The 16,925-nt window shown below is 36.1% G+C and overlaps 2 protein-coding genes across 2 annotated transcripts in view; both read right to left on the reverse strand.

The window, feature by feature from the left end:
• On the reverse strand, positions 1-2,736 carry LOC132111143 (uncharacterized). The gene is made up of 4 exons (XM_059518308.1): positions 2,324-2,736; positions 1,378-1,595; positions 983-1,142; positions 1-648 (listed from the first exon to the last, which is right to left on the reverse strand). Exons 1-4 carry the CDS (start codon positions 2,586-2,588, stop codon positions 422-424), a joined length of 870 nt encoding a protein of 289 aa, XP_059374291.1. The 5' UTR covers positions 2,589-2,736; the 3' UTR covers positions 1-421.
• A 2,455-nt stretch (positions 2,737-5,191) lies between these two features.
• Positions 5,192-16,925, reverse strand: part of LOC132110668 (sodium/potassium/calcium exchanger 3-like) — a 72,646-nt gene continuing 60,912 nt past the window's right edge. The window contains exons 4-17 of the mRNA XM_059517471.1: positions 16,510-16,584; positions 16,064-16,148; positions 14,313-14,416; positions 12,079-12,153; positions 11,350-11,375; positions 11,188-11,241; positions 10,948-11,075; positions 10,697-10,857; positions 9,596-9,863; positions 9,265-9,431; positions 9,059-9,173; positions 8,428-8,540; positions 7,655-7,720; positions 5,192-7,569 (exon numbers count right to left, since the gene is read on the reverse strand). Of these exons, the coding sequence (XP_059373454.1) occupies positions 7,420-7,569; positions 7,655-7,720; positions 8,428-8,540; positions 9,059-9,173; positions 9,265-9,431; positions 9,596-9,863; positions 10,697-10,857; positions 10,948-11,075; positions 11,188-11,241; positions 11,350-11,375; positions 12,079-12,153; positions 14,313-14,416; positions 16,064-16,148; positions 16,510-16,584 (1,587 nt within the window). The 3' untranslated portion in view covers positions 5,192-7,419. The remainder of the gene's footprint in view (positions 7,570-7,654; positions 7,721-8,427; positions 8,541-9,058; positions 9,174-9,264; positions 9,432-9,595; positions 9,864-10,696; positions 10,858-10,947; positions 11,076-11,187; positions 11,242-11,349; positions 11,376-12,078; positions 12,154-14,312; positions 14,417-16,063; positions 16,149-16,509; positions 16,585-16,925) is intronic.

Genomic DNA, 16,925 nt, shown 5'->3' on the forward strand with positions numbered 1-16,925 from the left:
TTTTAAATTCTGATCTCCATTTCTTGTCAAACATAATGGCATTTATATATGCAAAACATTCTTTATTTCCAACTTGCACAATGTATTGCAAATTTTCAAAATGGAAATATATTGGCACCAGCGTTTAAAAAAAAAACATATAACAACATAATTCAAATAAAATCGCAGGGGCAAAATAATCATTATAACAGAATTATTTACGTTTGCACATTTGTCTTTTTAAAGATTAATTCTGTAATGAGAAAATCTGCAAATTATTCCCTAACAACAGTATATTTTAACTTAAAGAAAGCAAAGCAAATATTATAATAGAAAGAATGTAATATGGCAAAAAAGAAACAGAATTTGAAAGCCAATCCTTCACACTCTCTTCATTCAATTATTTTACTTTACTTGTCTTTGGATACAACACTTACTGTTATTAAATTGTCACCTGAATCTCACCAGAATCCAGCTGGTTATGGTTAAGCTGGTTATGATCTTCCACAGTACTGTCATATTTGGGACAGATAAACTCAACAGGTTTCCAGTGCGGTCTTCGTCCACTTCCTCTTTGTCGGAAAGGGGCAAACCGCAACCATTTCTTCACTACATCAGCAAACTGGTGGTGTGTGGCCTCCTTTCCTATAGGTGTCTTCTTCAAGGCACCTGCAGAGAACGGAGTTAAAACAATCTTTCACACGAGGATCCTAAAAATATTGACCTTTAAAGTGATAAAGGGGCTGTCGTGGCCTGAAGTGAGACCCTTGAGCAAGCACCAAACCCCCAACAGCTCCTTGGGTGCCGCAACAATAATGGCTAAACACTGCTCTGGGTGTGTGTTCACAGTGTGTGTGTGTTTACAGTGTGTGTGTGTGTGTGTGTGTGTGTGTTCACTACACTTCACATACTTGGCTACACCTCACTTCACTTCATTTCACTAAAGTCAGTGATAAAACTGAAGTTGCAATTGCACTGAAACATGATTTCAATGGCTGCTTACGAAATAAAACACCCTGCAGTCTAGTGTTTCTGAAGCTCCTTTTCTGTCCTCTGCCAACCCAGTTGAGCTCTGAGCCCACACTGAAAGAGAGGACAGTGTGCATAAGACGCCGGACCGCATCATCTACTGTAGCTCCGCCCATCCGTGAGAGGTGTGACACCTATCAAATAAAAATCGAAATATAAAGAAATACTCACTACAGTTAAAGAAGTGAAGAGTGTTAGCGTCTTAACTGTTCTGAACTATTATTTCGGACTCAGATAAACAACCATATCCATAAAATGTAAACTTCCTATCTTGACTGAGGTTTACAAAGTAACTTAACCTATTATTACATGCACTGCAGTAATTGCAGATTGTAGAATAAATTAAATTTCACAGTAATTATTTTGTACCATTCTCTTCTGAGCTTCAGTATCCTCTAAATGTTGCTCCGTTTCATTGAGCTGTTCCATTGTTCGCAGTGGAAGATCTACGTCAAGCGGCTCGTCTTCCTCCTCACACACCTGTCCTTGAATCCTGGCCTGCAGGTCTTTCAGAACTTCCCACTGCCTCTGTTGCTCCTCTTTGATATCATTAAGGAGCGATATGATTTGTCTATGGGCTGCTGTCCCTGTAGTTGTAAAAAATATCGCATTTAGAGAAGACTTACAAAAGACTAAAGGAATAGTTCTCCCAAAAATGAAAATTTGCTGAAAATTTACTCAGCCTCAGGCCATACAGAACATTAATAAGTTTGTTAAGTTGTTTATTGTGATGTTTTTATCAGCTGTATGAACTCTCATTCTGATGGCACCCATTCACTGCAGATCCATTTGTGAGCAAGTGATGTAATGTGACATTTCTCCAAATCTGTTCCAATAAAGAAAAAACTCATCTACCTTAGTGTGAGTACTTAGCAAATTCTCATTTTGGGGTTAACTATTACTTTAAAATTTAGCATTGATATCAAATCTGCTTGTCAGTTTCATTTGTAAAAAACAATTTTGACAATAATAATAATAATAATGGTAGTTTCTAGTTTCCTTAACATTGCTGATCTTTGTCAAATGATTTTATTAATATAGATTTTTTTTTTTACAGTAGGTGCATGTATCATATTATCAGTTTAGCACATCAACACGTTTAAAAAAAAAACAATTAAAGTTAGCAATTTTTTATTTGTATGTTTAATAAAACAATACCCGATCAACTGTCAACCAATATCAACTTTATCATAAAACTCAATTCAGAAACACATTTTTTAAAAAAGACAAAGTGTTACAATGATAGAAGGGAAGGTATGTATAAGTCCGTTTCAAGGGAAACGTGATCATTTTTACTCTTTTCACTTTACAGTACCCGATGATGAAGACGCGTCCACGCGCATCAACTTTCCCGCCACTCCAGCAGGTTTGTAGGACTGTGAATCCGTGCTGAAATTCACCTCGGCCCGCCCCGGGATGTCTTCTGCGCTTCTGCTCAGGTTTCCTGGAATAGGGTGCACATGATCCTCTTCAGACACCGCTGAGCGTCTCTGTGCCATGTCTGCCATGTGTTTACTTACTAAACTCTCCGCCCGGCGGTTTATGGCCCAGTTTACTCGACTGGCGCTGTTTGCTTCCATTTATGGGGATGTATTGCTGCACTTACAAACAGCACTTTATGCGAAATTAAATCGTTTAACATGCATCTCTTAATAAACACTGCGATTTGTGCGAGAAATATGCGGAAATGGTTATCAAGCTGTCCCCAGCCAGCTCACGTATCACGTTACACAAACGTCACAGCAACGTTGTCAGAACGTTGGGAATTTTGAATGAACTACAATCCCCACACGCACAGCGGCCCGGTGACGTCACCCATTGCTTACAAGAGCGCAGTTACATTTACTTAAATATTCACAAATGCAAATTCTCCAAATTTAAACCTGTCTTCTCTGTTTTCCTAAAAGAAATGGAAAACTATTTGAATTGATATCTACTAATAAGAAAGCTATAAGGACTGTTAGAATTTGCTCTGCCTTTGATCTCCTTGTGTAATTTTGTTTACATTTTGGCCCTCTTTTCTTTCTTTTTCCCTTTCTTTAGTTCTATTTTATTCTTTATTGTTTTTTATTCATTCATTTTTTGTGGTTGATATTATGTGATGTATGTTTATACTTTTGTATGTTTGTGTGTTCTGCATTAAAAAAAAATACATTTACTTAAATCTTATTTTGGACAGAAGCACATCTGTGAAAATAATTACCCATAAAAGAGTATAACTTTGTACAATTTATATATTCATTTAATTAATTCATTTATTGATTAGGCATTTACATTTTTCCATTGTTTTTTAGTCTAATGATTGTGTGGTTTCAAGGGATATTTGTGTAAGAGATAAGAGAATGTTTCCATGTCAAGGTTTTTAACATTACAAGATGTTGTTGTTGTTAAGAAGTAATTTTCCATAGTTATTGCTTGTGGTATAACACTGGTTGGATTTGTGTTAGACTTAACATTAAAATATATGGAACTAAGGTTATTCAGTAAACTCTTCTTATTTTTTATCGTCATTACTTAATCTCCTGCTTTCCTGCTTTTGCTCTTCTTTGGCTTTACTCTGTTAACATAGTTTTTGGTACCAGACAAGACTTTGGTATTAGACAACTTTGCTGACTAGTTGTTTTGTTATCAGACAAAACAGTTATTTTTTGATCTAGTGTCCGGGGTTGGATTTGATATTTCTGGCGAGGAGGCATAATCTAATAATGTTTTGCTCTATATCAACTGATATCACCATGTTAGTGCAAGGCAGGGTTCACCAAACTTAGTCCTGGAGGGCTGGTGTCCTGCAGAGTTTAGCTCCAACCCCAATTAAACACACTGAACCAGCTAATCAAGCTCTTATAGGCATAGAAACTTACCAGCTGGTGTGTTGAGGCAAGTTGGAGCTGAACTCTGCAGGACACCGGCCCTCCAGGACAGAGTTTGGGCACCCCTGGTGTAAGGGTTAGGGGTATGTTTGAGGTTTAAAAAATATTATTTATCTCCCTATAGAAATTGCATTTATTAGATCCCTTTATACAGTGAAACCAACGTCTATACAGTATTTATGCATGCCATTATGGCTGAAATGACAATAAGCAAACAATAGTGTTTACCTCAGCAAAGATCCTTTTAATTATGCTCAAGTAGCAAAAATGTACTCTGATATACAACTGAAATACCAAAATATTTTAGTACATAAAACCAACCAGCATTCTTTTTATGATTCCTGAAATGCAGAAGAAATCAGTTACTCTGAATGAAATGTCTAACTTGTGCTTTCATTGGAGAATCAAAAGCCCAGTAGTATCCATTGAAAAAAAAAAACAAAACAAAGAAAACATGCAATAATCTAAGAGGTCTAATTCCACTGCTGTCTATCCGGTGTTCAACAATGTGTAATACTAATGAACATAAATAATTCCTTATTTTAAAATATCCCATGCTATTTAACAAACCAGTGGTGTTTAATCAACACAACAACAAAAATAAAAAATAAAGGATCCAAACATTGTACAGTATCTATTCAAATATAATATAACGGATATACATGCAAAGACAAAAAAAAAATTAAGATATTTTAATCTATGTATAATTATGTACATCAGCAACGCATCACCCTGTAAAAGTCCAATTTTTTATTCAAATATGCCTGATTTCATAAAGAAATAGCAGCAGAAAAAAAGGAAATATGAGGGAAACTTGTCTAATTGTGGACGAATTGGTTGTGCATGCCCTCATTATTATTTTTATTATATTTGTGCATACAAATGAGCAGCAGTGCTTTGATTTCCAGAAGTGATGATGACCAAATAGCATTAATCAGTAAGATATAATCATTGAAACTGTAGAGTAGTATGGCTGATATTACAACTATATACATCCCAGAATCTAAGCCGCAGTTTTCGTAGATTTTGGAACATTACTGAGTTGCAGTGAAAGACAATTTAGTTGCATCTCAAAACCTCTTTTTATTATCCTTAATATTGAGCATAGAGTGCACAAACTCTATTAAACCTTACTGAATTATTTAAGTAGCATATATACGACTCAAATAATGTGATGTGTCATGTTCAGGATTTACAAGAGAAAATACACACACAGTAAAGAATTAATCTAAACATTATTGCATTTCATTAACAAAACTTTCATGAACCCTGCCTTTCAGATGTATTTCTTATTATACCCTGCTTTACAAAGATTATTAGGAATATCACATTGCTTAAACCCTAGACCTGCTGTTGCATTTTTGGAAAGTAAACTAGGCCTCAATGTCTATTACGAGTGATACAGAAAACAAAATGTTCATACTTGCTAATATGCTCTGCCAAACCTAGAGAAAAAAAAATCATTTTATTTAATTTTTTTTATATAATTGAAAAGAATGCCTTACAAAGTTTGACTTGATTTTAAACATGCTAAGAGTACTCTGACGGTAAGCTGACAAATTTCTTTTATGATCTAAAGAATAAATATGCAGATTCACTTGAAGCACACTATACAGACTTTTAAAAGCAGAAAACATTTCTAAACATTTTGCGTTACAAAATACAAAGTTACTTTTGTGATAAAAAATACTTTGCCGCAATACTCTCAGATATGTTTCTTAGTCATCTAAATTCTATTCTTAAAATATGACAAACAATTAGACACTCAGTATCAACCAGTGCATAAAACACAAAACTTCCCTGCAATGTGCCTTCAGACTACAAAATCTGCATGAAGTTGCTAACTAGACTAAAACAGTCCATAGAATCGCTACTTTGTCAGCTCACTAAAAAACCTCTGTGAGGAGAAAAAGTTGCATCCACATATTGTGCCACAGTTAAAAGCTTACAGCTGTGATGCATTATGGCAGCATCTTTTTCAAATCCCCAGAACCAGAAGCATACAAAACAAAGTATTTAAAAAGTCCTTGTAAAAGAAGGGCAAGAAATGAGCCCCGGACACATCAGCATAAAGAACATCAGAAAAATCCATATTATTCACTGCATCCTTCAGATGAATTCTGATCCTTGCTCTGCTGAGAAGAAAAAAAAAAATCCTTGATAAACTCTAAAATTAGAGCGGCATGCTAAGAGAAAAATGACTTGACCTCTTCTAAAGCAAATTTACATCTACGGTTTGACTTTGAAACAGTCTTATCAATGTTACACAGACGTAAGCTTCATTTTACCAGGACACGCTCCTGCTAATCAGCTTCTTAGGTTTGTGGCTCACTCACTCCATTCACTCTATACAGCGAATGGACTGATCTTAAATGTCACAACAGTTAAGTATAATATATATATATATATTCCCCCTTACTTGCCTTCCAATATTTAAAGTGTTCAAATACTCTATGCAATTACCTCTGATGTCATGTCACACAACGATATAAAATAGTAGAAACTGTTTTACGCATCAAGACAAAGGTGCATCATATTCAGCGATGAAGGAGAAGGAATCCAGTCGAAAGTGTTGTCACATAAGCTATGAAGGACAAAAGGCTAAAACTCCAGAACACTCTCTTCTTTGGGACAGCTGTGGGTTGGTTTTGTTTCAGTTCGTCAAAGGAAAGTAATGTGCATAAATAGCGTTCAATAAATTAATAAATAAACCTTTCCCTGTTTCAGTATATACAGAGTGTTAAAGACAAAAAAAAGTTCATAAACACATTTTTAGAAACCCCATGTATCACACACCAGTATTGTCTCACTGTATCGTTCCAACATGTATCTCCAAACGGGCGCAAATAAATAACCACTGTCTCTCTAAAAACAACAATTTTTTTGACTAAAATTTGATCTGATCTTAAACCTTTCGTTTTATTACCGCCTCTGCACCGTAAACATATTCTCATTGAAAAAATGTAGACACTAATGACCCTGATGTCCGGATTAATCTTGTGATGTGAAGGTGACTTGCTAATGCCCAAATTAAAAAGAGGACTGTTCACAAGTATTTTCCTGGAGGTCACCAGTACCTTTCAGCAAAATAAAGAATCCTCATAAATCTATCATTTTACTGATAATGAATAAGTCCAGCCTCTTCTTCAGTCAAATAGCAGCTAACAAAACAAATGGCAATCATAAAATACATTAACATCATATTCTTTAAATACGTAATATGCAAAATATATAAAAAAGTATTCACATCAAACCAGGCAGTATTCATCTTTTCCCATGTCTCTGTCCCGTTAGAACAGTGTATATATCAGTCAACAGGACCATTCTTCACACACATCCTCTCTGTCCTCTTGTAACACCACAGACCCGGAGACTCTGTCAATATTGCACGCATTGGAAAGAAAAAGAGAGAATCGATAGAGGATCAGCAAGATCAGTAAATAAATATTCCATCAGGACGAGAGCCAGTCAGCCTCTGAGCGAGGACTTGTGCCATTGTCCTCACGAGGTCAAGGAGGGAGGGCCAAGAAAAGGAACTGTCTCATTCCTCACGACAGGTGGGCAGATTGACGAAGGTGAATACGTTGAACTCGATGAGGATGGAGAAACACAGAAAGACAGCGTACATCAGCAAACAAACGAAACCCAAACGCTTGTCCAGCTTCCACTTGTTCAAATGCACACCGAGAACCTGAGAGGGAAAGAAAGGGTAGAGGGTGAGTGGTGGACTCAAAGGACATTTGGAAAAAAATTGTATTTAAATGCTTCTCACATACCGTGAGAAACACAGATGCCAGCAGCAGCCCAACTGAGAAAATCAGGCCTTTACTGTTCAGGTGAATCTGAGAAGAAAAAAATATGTAAGAACTAATACATTGTATATATAACAAGTATATAAATTAATAGAGCAAATTATTTCAAACAAAGTCCAATGTTTATCCTACGGAGACACAAAATCTGTATTCAATTTAGGCCCAAGGTAGACAAACATAATGTCACTAATACAAAATATTTTTCATTTTCAATATAATCTGTTTGTGCCGAGTGGGGCGGGGCCGAGAGCCATGGGAACGGAGCGAGGCCGGTGGAGTGATTTGGAAATCAGCGACACCTGCTCCACTCACCGGTCTCGAGTCGCACGGAGGAGGAGTTTTAATATTCTAAAAGCATTACCTTACCTTACCTTACACTAACAAACAAGAAACCATTACTATAATATTATGTTTATATTGATATGCAATTTAAAAAATAAAATTATATTAAGAGCTGCAATCAAAAGACTGTCCTTAAAGGTATGTATTGTTCACAAATTTTACTTGATTCAAATATTTTAGATCTTAACAATATTGAGTCATCTTGAACCGCTGCTCTAAGATGATCTTGGGCATCTGCTACTGACAGGTTCTAAGTTACAAAAACAAAACCACCTACAAATAATGACTAAACAAAGAACACTGATTTTTCATTATTTCTATGTCAATGCTTTTTTAAGCATTTTATAAAACAAATTATTAAACCATAATAATCTATTACAACATTTTCCACTTACTGTGGAGCCATAGTCGATGGCCAAAGTCTGGAGGGTCCAAGGCAGACCAAGCCCAATCAGGATATCAAACACATTACTACCAATAGAGTTAGAAACCGCCATGTCACCCATTCCTGAAAAAGACAGAGAGACAGTTGAGACTAAAAGTGAAATTGATATACTAATACTTTCATTTCTGCTTCTGTCTTAAATGAGGAATTAACTTGGTTGCCTATGCTGTACAAACTCAAAAAATAAAAAAAATAAAAAAATCAGGGCTACATGAAAAAACAAAACAAAAGGTCCTGTGGTGTTCCCTTTTGTGACAAACTTCAAAACCCATAATGCACTTTTGCTTTTGCAGCAGGGTTGCCAGGCTTGGGTGCCCTCTGTTCTCGTTCTGTATAAAATAGCGTTTCGGGCAGGGAGGTGAGGGGGCACGATGACCTACAGTAGGTGCCCGGCACTGCTGTAGACTAAAAAACACCCCACAGCAACATTATAAAACTGGCACAATTTCCCTGGAAAACTACTGACTTGGAAAACTTATCTGTTTACAGCCTCGTCCTTGCAAAGCAATCCAATCATTTAATTGGGAAAATTATAATAAATGATAACGCTAGACTATGAAGAAATATTCATTTGTTCCTACCTTGCCGTGCAACAATTAAACTGGCCAAACAGTCAGGAACGCTGGTGCCAGCAGCCAAGAAAGTGATACCCATGATGACATCAGGGACGCCGATTGTGTAACCGATCACTGTGACCTGCCACGAGAGTGTCAACAGGTCACTGAATGTTTGTGGAAAATAATAAGTTAAGGATTTCTAAAGTTAATATATGTGAGGAAAGTCTTACCATCCAAACCATGATGTAAGAGAAGGAAGCAATCCAGAGGGTGGAGGTGATGAACGAGACCATATACCAGCGCTCCCAGCGAGGTGTGGCACAGTTGGGCACGGTGAGGAACAGCAGCAGACTCAGTGGCCAGGCCAGCAGCCACTTTAGCTTATTAAAGCCTCCACCTGCAAAAGATCAGGACAGCATTTGAGTGATTTGTCTTTTAATTCAAAGCAGCTTACAGTACACTTTCTATCAGGAACACTTCCTGTTTATGGACAACCAGAATTAAACCTAAAATTATTTACAATAATCTGTCTGTAATAATTGTAGTCTGTAATAATTGTACCGGGGCAGCGGAATGGTACATAGGGTCCTTCGTTGTCATCTTCCTCATCTTCCTCTTCCTCATCGTTCTCATTGTTTTCATTGTCCTCGTTTTCGGTGTCAGTTCCGGCTTCAGCCCCTCCCCTTTCGTCATCATGGTGACCCCCCTTTCGCCCGTTCAGGCCTCGGTCCGATCCTGCCAGGCCATTCTCCACCCCCCACTTTCCAGGGATCTTTACGCTCACCTCTGAGTCCCCGTTACTGAAATGACTGTTTATCAGACGCTGCCTCTGCAGAAACACAAACACACACACATTAGTCCAAGTTAAAAACAGAATAATAAATATTTCAGTCTGTAATACAGATAAAATGAATAACCTTATGGTAATTGTGATTTTATTTCTCACAACAGTGCAATATTTACATATTTATATCCCACATTGTGACTTTATTTCTTATTTTAACCTTATCTCACAATTACCGTTTTTCTTTCTTTTAGATTCTTTCTATTCATCATAGCATCCTGAGACCTGTATCAGTTTAAAAAAACTGTTTAACTGATAATAAGAAATGTTTCTTGAGCACCACTTCAGCATATGAGAATGATTTCTGAAGGATCATGTGACACTGAAGACCCAGTGTAATTTTTTTATATATACTATTATAGTTTTTTATTAATATTATGTAAGTTTGTTTTTTTAATTTTCTCTTACCGTTTTTTATATAAAGTTTTAGTGAAATTGTTGTGGGTTTTTGCCATTTAAAAAAATGTGTCTATATATTTTTTATTATTATTATTATTTTTCTTAAGTTAAGTTTTTTTTTTTGTTTATGGTTTTAGTTTTAGTTTTTTAACAATAATAATACTGTGAAGATTGTAGCTTTGCCATTACAGAAAAAAAAGAAAAAAAAAGAATATATATATATATATATATATATATATATATATATATATATATATATATATAAAACAGTTGTTGTAATATTGTAATAAAATAATATATAACAATATGATATATAACAATGAGTTCATTTTTGTTTAACATTGTATGAAATCTAGATCTGCATCTAGTGCTTGACAAAACTGTATTTGTGGAAGTGTGCATGTGTTTGTGTGGCTGACCTCTGTAATAAGCATTCTGGAGGCCATTGTGAGGCGTGTGCGAGGGGAGAAGTGACTGGTGATCATGATTCTCATTCCGGCCTCAGAGAAGGACAGCTGATGAGGGTATGCAGACAATAGTTCGTCCACCATCAGCACTGATGGCTTCCTGTGGAAATTTGCTAAAAGTGGCAGAACAACAATGCAGAAATTTAGATGGAAACCAAGTAGTTGAACACACGATTTCTATAAAACAGGACTACATGTATTACCTTTCTTAAGCAGCACGACAGTGGCATCGCACCCATCGTCGATGTCTGTGTTACTGGCTGTGCCGTTACCCAGATTTGTCGAATTCTTTTTCCGCCGCTCAATGTAATTGACCACCCGTGAGTTAAATCTGATACACCAAGTAAGGAGAGTTAATAAAATCAGAAGTGATGTGATTTACTGATGTGGAGTAGATAATGTAATAATGAAAAATGGCCATGACAACAAAACAGAGAACTTACTTCATTAGTATAATGTAAACTATGTACAGCAATGTTAGGGTAAGCGATTCCCACCTGAGGAGAAAAAGTAGCATAAATGACTGTATACAAAACAAAGTTCGAAACTGTTGTAATATGAAAAATGAAAAGGATGTTCTGATGTAACAGCAGCGTTAATCTTACCATGTCACCTTCTCATCATAGATAACCTTGAAAAAAAAGAGAGAATAAAAGATTTAATATACAAAACCATATAACAAAGCCAAACTCCTTCAAACATTCCTGAAATGTTACACCTAACCACCAGAGGGCAGCATTATCTTACTGTAAATATGGGCCCTGAGGCTTGAGGATTTCATGAGTAAACTATTGAATAACAAATATAATGTAATGTAATGTAATATAACATAATAAACAACTTGTATTATCAAGCAAATATTTACATTAAAATGTGTTTATTTACAGGTTTTATTATTATACTATATATATATATATATATATATATATATATATATATATATACACACACACACACACACAGACCCCCGCCCCCCCCCAAAAAAAAACACTTGCTATCATGAGTTCAAGAAATTGCAAAAGAGGAAAAGATGCATCACGCCTCTCAAAAAAGAGTTTAAAGAAAGATTTTTTAAATACAGTTTGTTTTTTCAGTGAATCCAACTTTTAATAAGGTGCTGTGAGTAAGATCTCAGTTACTTTGTGTCCTGTGTACTGTTAATTGATTTTGGTGTTCCTCTGCGCTTGTAACACATGCAGAGTGTGGGCAAATAAGAGGCCCGTGCTGCAGGCCACGGGCCCCACGGGAGAGACACTTGCTTCTCCACTCCAGCTGCGCGAGGAGGCCCATAGGCATCATGGGAGCACGAAAAGCCACTTAAGAGTTCTACTCACCACAATCAGAGCGGTCACTGAGATAGTGTAGTACATAGAGTCTCTCATTAACGTCCAACACGAAAGCCGAACTGCCTGCATCGACAAGGGAGAGAGGACAGATGAGAGAGAGAGACAAGTAATGAAGAGACAGTTTACACATGCACACTAAAAACACACACACTAAGACTCAAAGGGAGTGTGTCAGTGGAACTGAGCAAGTGTCAAAGCAGAGAAACTCTTTAATATAACTGATCATTTCACCAGTCATCAAGGTTTTTTTTGTGAAAAAAAACAAAAAACTACACTGTAAAAAAAAAAAAGAAAGAAAGAAAATAAAAATAACACACACACACACACACACACACACACACACACACACACACACACACACACACACACACACACCAGGTAAAAACCTGTTATTAGGCTAATTGTAAGTTCCCTACCTCTATACAGGGAAAAACTGTTCAATTTCACACTAAAGTACTGTAAATTGTAGTTTTTGGAAGTGAAAAAGAACAAGTGATCTTATAACTAATACAGTGAAAAAAAAACATAAATTGACATTCCCAGCATTCCCTGTTTGACAGGTATCATTGATGGATTTTAATTGAAATACCTTTGTTTCTTCTTTGGTTTATTATTATTATTATTATTGTATCAGTACATTATGGTTTTATGTTACACATTATGTTGTTAAATTAATGTTTATTAGATACCTTAAGTGTCAAGTGTGTTACGGTGATTGTGTTTTGTATCTGTGTGACACTGTGTGCCTTTCACATATTAGTCACCTTGTGAAAAAGATAAGCATTGATATGTGGCTTTCTCATTTCTCATTTGATAACTAATAAAGGATGTCATTTATCATCATATTACAGGGCCCTAATTATAAATGGGACACACATAAAGGTGCCATGATTTTGAAAAAGAAATTACAGAAAAAAACCTGCATCTTTAATAATGGCATTGCATGGTAGTTGTACAGTATATTTTAAAAAAAGTCTGTATTCCGCACAATAAAACTGCATGCTTCTTTCATTCACGTACTCAGCTGGAAACCCTGGTATTAAAGGATTTAAAAAATGTGCTTGTCATAACTCTTCTATAATGTGTAATCGGTAACTATAAAAGTTGGTCTTGGCTTGCAAACTTTAGAATGCTGAATCAAAGTGTGTGAATTGGAAGTGAGTAAAGGAAATGAATGAAGAAGGAACCATATATGGAGGTGACATCCTGTACCGAATCCAGCTGATTGAACTGTGTGAAATAATCCATATTAAATGTGTGTCATGTTGTGTAGAGCGATCCTTCAATAAAAAGCACTGATCTACGTCAGAGCAGCAGAAGTAATGCGCCATCACTCACACCAGCACAGCTTAACTTACACCACAGGTGACACGCTTAGCTTTGTGTTTCCATGGCAACCAGAAGCTCCACTGTTGCAGATGTGTTTTCCCCCTTGACACTGATGGGCTCCATGGATAAGTGTGCGAGTGTATTATGGCTCTGTGCCACTTTTTTGGAATGACTTACTGACATCACTAATAAGAAATGCTAATTTTGTTAGAAAAAAATAAAAATGCCCAAACACCTTCCACTCTGTATCACTTGTATGTCTGTGCATAAATATTTATGTGTGTGCATGTATGTATAAAAACATATTTCTTTAACATAGTAGGGGTCTCAGGAGGTTAAACCGAGGGAGCATGAATGACTGAATCAAGTGGAAAGTTCCACAGCTGACATGGCTGACCTCATAAGCTACTCTCAGTGACCCCTGAAAAGAGTCTGCTCACTTCTTACTGTCATTCTGCACTAAGTAATGACTTTTTTAGGGCAGAGGTTTAGGAGGGGATGCACAGGTCACCTCATTCATCTCTAAGATGCCCTCTCACAGATGTCGAGAATTTATAATGCTTGCTCAGTACACAAAAGTACTGTATCTTCCCAAACACTGTTTGCGTCTTCATTTACTACAGTCTCTGTGCATTGCAACAGACTGTAGTAAATGAAGACGCAAACAGTGTTTGGGAAGATACAGTACTTGGAATATAGCTATAGCATTATATAATGCATTCTTCCACTATGGGTAAAAAAAAAAAAATTTACACTAAAGATAACTAAAACACTGATGGAATTATTTGTGAATATTTAAGAACGCTATAACATAGATTTTCATTTAAAATGGTTTGAAACATTACTTAAAACAGCTTTTGCATACATGTGTTCATGTGCAAAGTAATGAGCACCTGTGCAGTAAAGATCCCACACACTCCGATGATGCAGAGGATATTGAAGACAGCAGAACCCACGATTGTGCCCACTCCCACATCTCCTTTGGTGATGAATACACCTGCACGAAGAAGACAGGGCAGCTTACAAAGGGCACGTGAAATTCCATGTTCAAATGTAAGGGGTACTGTTTTCCAAAGACAGGCTGCGTTTAGAGATGTTTAGGCCAACCTTAAAAATATTCTTGTTTGCTGTAACCCGACCGACCCTGTCAATTTAGGACCGACTCAATTTTTTATTTATTTTTTGCTTTTAGTCAGACCGACTTGCCGGTTTTACATTTGCGTTAAAACCGACCAATTATTAATTTTTTTACTCTTCAAACAACTAATACAAAAACAATAAAATAATATTAGTTATATTTTAGTAAGTATTGTAAATATATAAATTGCCTAGGCTTATATGCAAATGAAGACTACGTTCTTTCTTTGAAAAAAAAAACCCGTGACGTCATCTATGTTTACACGGATGTCACACTACAGCCTGTGCGTTCGCGCTTGGTAATGATGGCTGCGGCTGCAGTAAAATAAAATGTTCGCAGTCACTGTTCAAAGTCATATGGGTTCGGGCACCATAATACATCTAAAAAAATCATTAAAACAGCTCGAAACCGCTTTAACTTGGCACGAAGTTCTGGAAAAACTGTGCCCAGATCTTTTCCCATCGATTAGACCAACCAACACAAGTTTAGAAAACGAAAATAGGAAATTGATTTTAACGGCCTTCTCTCGGAGCACGTCCAGTTTTCTTTTCTTGTTTTTGTCTTTTTTTTTTTTTTGGAACACACGTCACACAGCAACTGCAGCTTCGGACACACACGCATAACAGCAAATAATACTTCTGCACAATGTTTCTCTTTTTACAACAGAAATGTGAATTCTGCCGGTATTCAGACAGTCTCATGTGTACAGATACAGATTCGGGCTAGAATCGCCTACGTATGCAATTTTTTTGTTGTTGTTGACATTTCTAATCGTAAACACAGCCATGTTGAAGCCTGCAGTAAATGTTTTGCATTTTGGCAGTCCACTCTGCTTACTGTTTTTCGAGAATGTTGCACTCCTGTTTGTCATTGTGCACGTAACTTAACGGCAGTAAATCATCAGAAATATTGGTCTTTAACAATATATTGAATCTTTACATTTGTCCTGCCTGTTGTTCATGGATTTAACTATATTTGGTGTTACAGTGTTTGCTGCAAAAAATGCATCTAGACATGCAAAATCGATTTTACAATCGATTCAATGAACACTTGTCACTCAAATTAAACAGGATTTTTTTCAAAATGACAACCCAAGAAAGCAAAGTAAACGGTCTCTCATTTGTAGGTTGCATTGATACGTAGCGGTGGATGCAAGTAAAACAGTATAACAGTAGCTACCTCACCTGTTTCTTCTCACCTGAAATTCATGCAATAAACATGTTTTTGACAGATTTCAGTTTGTTTGTGGTCTATATAGACTACATCAAAATTAGGTTTGCAATGATGCGCCCAAAGGCACGGGTTGAAGACCCAGTCAGTGACGTCACAATATGCTAATTTGTTTAAATTCATACCTACGTAATCACCATCACCAAAATTGTACTTTTTTTTTGTAACATTGAAACTTGAAAAAAAATAAATAAATAAAGAGCTACCTACCGACCCTTTTTTAAACATTTTTTTTACTGTTACTGCAAACCAAAATATTTTTAAGGATGGCCTTACCTATGACTGAGGTGAAGAGTTCAGGAGCTGAACTTCCTGCTGCCATGAACGTGGCTCCTGCTACATCTTCACTGAGATGGAGGCGCTACAGCACATTCACACACAGACAGAGAGAGATGTGAAAGATGAAGTGACCAAACAGAAAACAGAAAAAAATAGTGACTAATCTGAAGTTTCCTGAACACTTATCCCATCTGCTATTGGAAAATAGAAATAGAACATAGAAACATTTAATTTAAATATTTTAACATAAAAATATAAAAAATTATTATAAAAAACAGCTTTAAAATAACAGGAATATTTAATATATATAATTTCATGACAACTATAATTCATTTGAATGAATTAGAAAATATTAAATAAATGATTACATATTTCACCTTCAAACATGCTTTAAATGATTTAGCAACTGTAGAACATTAGCTAGGACATGATGAATGTCTTACCTCACAGATCTTCTCCAGAGAGGGCACGAAGTAGTCATCACACACCAGTGCCAGAGCGTAAAACATATACATGGCCTTTAGATAGAGAGAGAGAAAGAGTTAACACAAAATTAAAATCCCCACTTCAAGCACATACCTTCCTTTTGAATCTCCAGGACTTAAAAATCAGAACTCTGTCATCATTACCACCACTCAAGTCATTCTAAACCTGTATGAGTTTATTTCTTCTGATGAACTAACATGAAAAATACTATGGAGGTAAAGATGGACTAGCAACTGTTTGGTTACCAACATTCTTCAAAATATATTCTTTTGTATTCAGCAGCAGCAGAAGATTTGGAATAACTTAAAACTATGAAAATGATGACAGTTATCCCTTTAAATTATGGTCAGTTCCTCACACTCAAATATCCAGC

The sequence above is a fragment of the Carassius carassius genome, chromosome 30 (assembly GCF_963082965.1).
Source record: "Carassius carassius chromosome 30, fCarCar2.1, whole genome shotgun sequence".
NCBI classification, from domain to species: domain Eukaryota; kingdom Metazoa; phylum Chordata; class Actinopteri; order Cypriniformes; family Cyprinidae; genus Carassius; species Carassius carassius.

Bases quoted from the DNA above. Each gene is read 5' to 3' on its own strand.
- LOC132111143 (XM_059518308.1), bottom strand. From the start codon at position 2,588: ATGGAAGCAAACAGCGCCAGTCGAGTAAACTGGGCCATAAACCGCCGG. The intron at 1,143-1,377 runs GTACAAAATAAT...TTTATTTGATAG, and splicing joins CTGAAGCTCAGAAGAGAATG to GTGTCACACCTCTCACGGAT. The intron at 649-982 runs GTAAGCAGCCAT...CGTTCTCTGCAG, and splicing joins ACTGCAGGGTGTTTTATTTC to GTGCCTTGAAGAAGACACCT.